The following is an 8,181-nucleotide window of genomic DNA, read 5'->3' as shown; positions in this document are numbered from 1 at the left end:
TCTTTGTGAGTTTGAGGCCAGCCTGGTCTACATAGTGAGTACCAGGCCAGCTGGGGCTACAAGGAGACCCTGTCTAAAAAAAAAAAAAAAAAAGTATCTCAGGTAGTCCAAGCTGGTCTGAAACTCACTATGTAGCTGAGGATGACCTTGAATTCCCAATCATTCTGCTTTTAACTTTGTAGTACCCAGATTATAGGCACCTGTCACCACACCTAGCTCTTTTGACTCTTACAAAACTGTTCCTTTTCTAACTACCATAAGGTCATCAAGTCACTATACTTCCTTAGCCTACTCACAGCCACCCACCCTAGCTAGTCCAGACTAGGCAGGTCACCTCCACCCAAACCCAGCTGCAGAGCCGTCTCTAGGCAGGTGTCAGACTGCTGGAAAACCCAGCTTAAAAACTACCTGAGGCTGGTCTGCTGCCCTCAGCCAGCAGCTGTCCCAGGCACAGGTGGCCAGGACCCTGGGCCTAGAACTTCCAGAGTGGTTGGCAGAAGGCCAGGTAGCTCTGGCCTACTGCAGTGCTTCTAGGCTTCACTCTGCCTCTTCCTCTGCACAGCTGTCTCTGTAAAATTCTAAGAAACACTGGTCTGCATGTTCCAGTTAGAAAATGTCCTATGAAGCTGGACATGGTGGCACACACCTTTAATCCCAGCACTTGGGAGGCAGAAGCAGGCAGATCTCTGTGAGTTCAAGGCCAGCCTCATCTATATAGCAAATTCCAGGCCAGTGGGGGGTACAGGGAGACCCTGTTTCAAGACCAAAAAAAGAGAAGAAAGAAAATATCCTATGAAAACTGGGCATAATGCTGCACAACTGTAACCTCAGCATTCGGGAGGTAAGGCAGGAGGATCAGAAGTAAAAGGTTATCCTCAGCTACATATCAAGTTGGAGGTCAGCCCGAGCTACATGAGACCTTGACTCAAAAGACAAAAGGACAGAAGGAAGAAAAAAGATGTCCTACAAAAGGTCACAAGGAGCTGCTGAAAAACTGCCCTATCAGGGTCCTGGGAGCTTGGAAAGAAACCAGGGGCCTCAGGACCACCAATGCCCAAGAAAAGAGCCAGGAGCCCCTGCCAGGCTGCTCCCCTGAGGAGCAAAGAGGCAAGGTAGGAGCAGAGCCCAGTGGCTGCAGGAGGCACTGATCATACCCTGGGGTGCTTGGAAGTACCTGGGCCTCAGTACCCTGGGGTGCTTCAGAAATACTGTGCCAGGGTATGAAAGGTTTGGCAGCTCGCCATGTTGCCCTGCATCTTATCCACAGGAGTATCCCATCTCCCAGTGACCCTCCCAGAGGTCACTGCTGTCCTCTGGGGCCAAGCCTTCAAGAGCAGAAACCCCAACCCCCATGTCCTTTCCCCTCAGTGCACCATCTAGAGCCCATAACTCAGCTGTACAACTGGAGGGAGCCCAGGATCCCAAGCTGTTCCTCTGACCTCTCCCTGCCCCATACTGCCTGATGCACAATTCCCAGCAGTAGGCATACCCAGCTGTCTTGGCCTAACACTTCAACTTCTAAGCCTGCAGCTGTGCTTAGAACTTGAAGAGCAAGGGAGAGCCATGGTAGACCTAGTCCCATTGGACTTCTAAGCACTAGGACAGCTCATATGCTAAGTCTTCACATTCCTGGGGTTTCCTGCAACCCCTCACCTTCTCCTGCCACAGCTTGGAGCTAGCAGTGCAATCCTCTGCTGACCCCGCAATCATAAATACAGGACACCCCACCCCTTGCCTGCCCACCACTCACCCCACTGTGCCTCGGAGAAGAACAGCACTGTTCTTTTAATTACACCTCCAAGTCACCTGAGGAGGTGTGGACATCTCCCAGCAATGAAGAGTCTGAGACCCAAGACCCACAAATCCTCATCCCATAAAAACAACTTGAACTGATGTTCTGAGCAGACTTCAATGGACCAGAGGGACTGGGAGGAAAGACCTGCTCCAGGCCCTTTGCCTTTGGTCCCAGCATGGGAACTTAGGTCATACCTTCCAGCCTCTGCTCTTATCCCACAATTGCAAATGCCCAAAGCTCTGAAAGCAGAACTTTTACAAAGTCTGGAGCAAGCTCAACCTGGCTGCAGCATGACCTAACCCACGTGGGGCTGTTTACAGTCTTAATGTATTCAACTTAACATGAAGATTCCCATCCTGCTGCAGAAATACTAACATTTTAACTCCAGTTCTGCCCCGGACTTCAAAGGGAGTATTGGCCTAAGTTTGAATTTTAAAAGCCAACATGTGATTTCAAAAACACAATGTGGCCTCTAAGCCAATCTATATTCTGCAAAATTTCCCACAGGCTATCGGGGGGCTAGGGGGGCAAGGAACAGCTGCTGCTGCCCCCAGCCAACATCTCCAGCCTCCAAAATGACCACCAACTCTGCCAGGGACAAGCTTCAACTCTCAACTGGCTCAGAGCCCAAACCTGGGCCTCCTGGCTATGCCTGATAGCTCCTCCCCAACCCTTGACAGGTCACAGGGGGAGAGGAAAGAGTATGGAGAATCTGGAAACTGACTAACTTAGCTTTTTAACCCAGAACTCAAGCCTCCCAGAGCAGCCCTGACACCTGTCAGAGCTGGGCCCAGAGGGACAGAAGTGGGCAAGAGGAAGCACAGAGGGGAGGAGCTCTGAGCTGCAGGAGGATACACAGCCCTAAGGGTCCCCAAGCTGAGTACTCAGCAGGGAAGAATTACCCAGACCCCTCTCTGGTGTCCTTATAGCACCCCACCTTACTGGAAGCTCAGGTCTAGCTGCACCTGAGGCCACAGAGCTGTGAGAGGTGTGGCTGGGATTCCAGCCCAGACAGGCTCCCCAGTTTCCAGACCTCCTGCTCTGAAGAGGCCCCCAGGCGGCCCTGAAAGCATCCAGCAACATACAGAAAACTGGAAAGACAGCAACCCCAGGAAAAGGGACCAGAGGGTTTCCTTCACCAGCTGCTGCCTGAAGTTAAGCCCACAACAGGGCCAGATGGTCCCACAATCAACCTCCACTCCAAAAATCATGTCCAGAGGACAGAAGAGCTACCCTGACGTGAACAATTCACTAGGACCTCCCCAAAACAACCAGCCACCTGGGGACAGGTCTCAAAAGCCTGACTGCCAGACACAGCCTCAGGCCTCCTCAGGGGAAAAAGAGTACCCTCAGGCTCCCCAAGACTTAAGCTTTGTCCCACCCCACAATGCCATATCTTCAAGGCCCCAGCCAGGACTGGGAAACAGCACAAGCCTCCTGCAGTCTGCATGCCCTGCCCAGCACACAGCCAGGGAACCAATCTCTCACTTCATGCCAGGCATGGTCAGCACCCTCACCTGTTTCTTCAGCTACAGATGGGGAGAAGCAACCCTTCCCCTACCCACCATTATTAGAAACCTAAGGCTACCATTTCCCCATCTTCTCACAACCCCTCCAGACCTCACCACCTCACGCCTGCTACAGCACCCAAACCCAGCTCTGCCAAAAGGGACTCTCGAAAAGACATCAGCCACCCTTACAGTGATATCCCAGTACTGCAACCAGGGCCTCTGACCAGATCCCAACTCTCCTGGATTTGTTCCTGCATCTCTGGTCCCCTCCAAAACTAAACACCCAATGACAAGAACACAGTTAGTACTTGTGAGGAGCCTGTGCTGGCCAGGCTCTGTACTCACCACAGCACCACACACTGCATGCACAGTCCACCATTCTACTTGTGACCTGTGTTCCCAGGGCACCCTGGTCAGCCTCACCTGCCCTGCACCTAAGACTGCCCATAGCCCCTGGGGCAGGAAAACCCCCACCCACCTCAGAGGCCCAAGGCAGTAGAGCTGCAAGAAGGGCTGGAAGAAGCCCAGCCATGGCCTCTCCCACTGTGGGATGAGAGAATTGCTTCTTGCAAAGTCTATAAAGGGAAGATGGAGTCAGGCTGCTGAACTCCAGCTCAGACAGAATGGCAAAGTGACAAGCGACACAGGCCTCTTATGCCAAGTCTCACTCTAGAGGGAATCACAGACGTGTGACTTGGGCAAATTCCTGCCAAGCCACCAGAGAGGGAAAGGACAGAGCCTGGCAGGCTAGCTCTGGAAATGGAGGAAGTCTGGTCACATGAGAAGCGTCCTGCTTCCCAGCCCTAACACGCCAGACTCGGGCAGACTCAATTCTTTTCAGGGGAACATCTCTGTCCAGACCTAAGGAGCACATACTCTCTCCCCAAAGCAAAGACAGAGCTGGCCACCCATCCTGTGCTGCCCACTCTCCTCACTTCCCATCCTGTCTGCAAGTGGGCACCTCCACACCTAGCGTGACTGCTCTGCAATGAGTGGGACTGGCCTTAGAACCAAGGGCCAGTAGCAGGGGGCACTGTGGAGGGTCTCCAGGGACTCCAGGTGAGCAAGGCCCCAAAGCAGAAGGGCCTTTTCTGCCAGACAGCCTGGACCCTCCCAGCCCAGATAGGAACAGTCTGTGGGGATCTAAGAGTAGTCAGTACTTTAAGGACCAGGCATCCCCAAACTTGTCCCTAGCCTTTTCAGTGCTGGAAGCCCCCATCCAGAGACACAAAAGAAGCCACTAGTTGCCAAAGGAAGGCAGCACTCACAGGATTCCAAGACCTTCCTGAGCGGGCAGAGGGTACAAGCCTGACCTTGTCCCAGATTCTGCCTGACTGGGGAGCCTCATCAGCAGAAGCCTGTAAAATGACACAGCTAGCTTCCCAGGGAGAGGGAAGTGTCAGGGAAAGTGCTCCCCATTTGGACAGCAGCCATGTCCCACAGCGGATGCTCCACAGTCCTGGGGCTCTGGTTGCCTTAGTTCCCAGGTCCAGCAACCACAATTTCCTGCTGCTATTCACCCCTCCCCTCCCCTCTTCCAAGCTCAAGGATCTGCATCAAGAAGAGCTTCCTGGACCACCTCAAGGAAGAAGGCTGGTCCACTAAAAGAGAAAGAACCAGTTGCACCCAGTAGGGCCAGACCTGAATCCAGTGCCCTCCTCCTCTGGCTGCTTGCCAGGCAGAGCAGACGTGAAACCCCAGCCAGGCCCCTTCTGTTCCTGCACTTTTTCTAATCCTCCCTCCCGTCAGCTAGCCCAACACCCCTCCTTAAACTTGAGAGACATTTATGTGCACCCCCATCCACTAGCTGAGCTGAGTGGAGACTAGCAGCATGCAGGGCCCTCTGAGCGGTAGGGACTAAAATCAAAGCCAAAATCCAAGAAGGCTTTTCCATCTCCCACCTCTCCATGCAACTTCCTACCACTCCCAATGGCTCCTCTGCACAAGGGACCCAGTACTGATCCCCAGGACTCAACAAGGTAGGACCACCTCCCACGTGGTCTGAGACTCCCAAAGTCAGAGAACCCCTCTCTGGAGGCAGCCAGCAAATCCACAGTATCAAAAAGCACCTCTACAGTTCCGAGGGAGCAGCTGATTCCTGCCCCTCCCCAGTCCCCAGGCAGGCAATGACCCATCGAGAGTGTCAGAATCCCCAGCTTGGGTTTGTACTAGGGTCTCCAAGTGAGGGCTCTCTCCAGCCCCCAGCCTCCTTTTTACCAGGCACATAGCTCCGAGGTTCCAGTGTCTTGCCCCCATTGGCCATCTCCTGTCTAGTTGCTCCCAGGGCTCTGAACTTCCCTATGGCTCCACTCTGGCCTCAGAGCGACACTTCTGAAATAAAATCTTTAAGTCCAAGCAAAGGTTTCTTAATTCTATCTCTGAGACTTGAACTTCCTCCTCCGACACCCTGCCCTGCTAATTCTGCCTGGCTCCTTACCTGGCCTTGAGTGGCCCAGTGGGTCAAAAGCAGAGACAGTCTTATTTGGAACTTGAACCCTCAAAGCCTGCCCAAAACGAGCGCTGCTACACCTCTGGCCTTACATAAAGTCTCCAGAAAGTTTGTTAGCTCCAGTTTGAGGATATGAAAAAAAAAAAAAAAAAAAACCCACTCTTGCCAGGAACAAAGAACCATGGGGTTTCCTCCTGGGCCAGCTAGTGGCCAGGAGTTGTCAAGCCCTACTCTGCATACTGCCTGCTCACAGCTGTTGCTCTCCTGGCCACTTGAATCCCTCTCTTTTCGACATACCGGCCGGTGGGCTCAGGCCCCCAACACCACCTTAAGAACATTCAACTGCAACCGTAACTTGAGGAAATACATACACACACACACACACACACACACACACACACACACACACACACACACACACACACAAATTTGATTCGCTGTGGGTCCCATAACCAGGGAGGAAAAGACCTGATCATCAGTCTCCATTGTTAACATTCCTGCATCCCACGCACGCACACGGGGTGCCATGCCCCCGAGTGCACTCAACTCTCCTAGGAAAGGGAACCCATCCTTCTGCCGCATAAAAGATATTCAGAGCCAGGGGTGAGTGAACTCACCTTCTACAGCAGCTCCTCGGTGCAGGACACACTGTAAGACGAGCAGGGCGGCGACCCCACCCGTCTCATCCCACCCCCGCTGGTCTTTTGCTAGATCCCGGCATGTGCGTTCTCTGCCACCCCCGGGCTAAGACTTTACCTGCAGACTGGGCAGCCGCCTACCACAACGATAGAGTTGGCAGGATACCGGGTGACCGTTCGACTGTGGATGTTATAGACCCGGGGGTGGCTGGTGGGGATCCCTGTTGGGGAAGGGGGTAGACATCAGCAGAAGGGGACTTGGCAGTCCTCCTCCCTCCCCCAAACCCCACGTTCCTCCCTGCCATCACCCATGCTGAGCGCCTCCACCACTCAAGAGCTAGGTGCAAACCCCGCGGACACAAAGTTCACGGCCACCCCAGCAGGGCCTGGCAGGGAAGGGCGCGCGGGGGCAGCCGCTCCTCCAGCAGGCCCGCGCACCGGGGCAGCGCGGGTCCCCATCCAGAAAGCCCCGAGGGGTCCCCGGCGAGCCCGCGGGCCCACCTGTAACAAGGTAAGGGTAGGGCGGCGGCGGGGGCGCGGTAGGGATGGCCCCGTAGCCGTGCGGGCCACACGCGTAGTCGCCCTGGCCGGCCTCCAGATTGTAGGCGGGTGGTCGCTCCTGCAGCAGCGGCTTGTGGTCCATGGCGGCCCTAAGGGCCGCGCGCCCGCCAGCTCCGGCCCGGTTCGGTTCCTTCGGCCCGGAGGGGGATGGCGGCGGCGGTGGCCGGGGCGGCTTAGCCCTGTGAGGCGCGCGCCGGGCGGGGCGGGCGCGCCAAGGGTTCCCCGCCCTCCTGCCGGTCACAAGACCCGGGTCACGTGGGCGGAGCGGGGCGGGGGATGGAGGCGGGGCTTGAGGAGGGCGTCTTAAAGGAGCCACGTCTGCTCTGGGTGTTGGGGGGGCGGTCTCCTCACTCAGCCCCTCCTCCATAAGAATCTGATTTTTTTGGGATTTCATTTTTTTCACTATTTATGTGTGTGTGTATCTGCATATATGAATGGGCACGCACATGCCAAGAATGTGTGTGGAGGTCAGAAAACAATTTGCCAGAAGGGTCAGTTCTCTCTTCCCATCAAGTGGGTCCCAGGTATTGAACTCAGGTCTTCAAGCTGGCGGAAAGAGCCTTTACTTACTGATTCACCCAGACACCGTCCCCCTCTTTTTTTTTTTTTTCTTTTCTGGTTGATTGATTGACTGACTGACTGACTGATTGACTGAGTGATTGACAGGGTCACACCATGTAGCCCTGGCTGGTCTGGAACTAGCTATCAGACTGACCTGGAATTCACAGATTCACCTATCTCTGCTTCACTATGTGGCTGAGTCTGGCCTGGAACTCTTGATCCTCCGGTGTCTGCTTCCCAAGTGCTGAGATTACAGGTGTGCAGCACCGCGTGTCTCCTCATCTTTATGTAAAGCCCTCAGATTTCCTCCTCCCCAACCCAATACCAGAACACCACTCGTGGGTCGGAGCCCTGCCCGGTTGCTTGTAGCACTGCCCACACCAGCTCCGGAGAACCCCCACCGAGGCCCGCTCAGCTGCTGCACTTTTTCTTTTTTTAATTTTATTTATTTTGATAAACTAGGTAATTTCTGGGGTTGTGTCAAATAATTGCCCTGCTTGGGAGAACCCTAGAACTTGGGCACCTGCTGTGCTGTCTTCAAGTTCCCTAGTCTGCCTGAGTTGGTATTACTATTGCCTTAAGTTACTATGCAGAACTTAAACTCTTGAGAGGCGTGGCCTGACCTGGGTCCACACCACCACCTCCGCCACCCACCGCCCAGGAGCA

At 54.4% G+C, this 8,181-nt stretch overlaps 1 protein-coding gene across 1 annotated transcript in view; it reads right to left on the bottom strand.

Annotated features, from left to right (window-relative positions):
- The window catches only part of Bri3 (brain protein I3), a 9,898-nt gene extending 2,711 nt beyond the window's left edge, over positions 1 to 7,187 (bottom strand). The window contains exons 1-2 of the mRNA XM_008824023.3: positions 6,895 to 7,187; positions 6,512 to 6,614 (exon numbers count right to left, since the gene is read on the bottom strand). Of these exons, the coding sequence (XP_008822245.1) occupies positions 6,512 to 6,614; positions 6,895 to 7,036 (245 nt within the window). The 5' untranslated portion in view covers positions 7,037 to 7,187. The remainder of the gene's footprint in view (positions 1 to 6,511; positions 6,615 to 6,894) is intronic.
- Between the last annotated feature and the right edge of the window lie 994 nt (positions 7,188 to 8,181).

This window comes from Nannospalax galili, unplaced genomic scaffold, assembly GCF_000622305.1.
Source record: "Nannospalax galili isolate Female #2095 unplaced genomic scaffold, S.galili_v1.0 scaffold809, whole genome shotgun sequence".
Taxonomy (NCBI): Eukaryota; Metazoa; Chordata; class Mammalia; order Rodentia; family Spalacidae; genus Nannospalax; species Nannospalax galili.
This window is presented reverse-complemented; position numbering and strand designations above follow the sequence as displayed.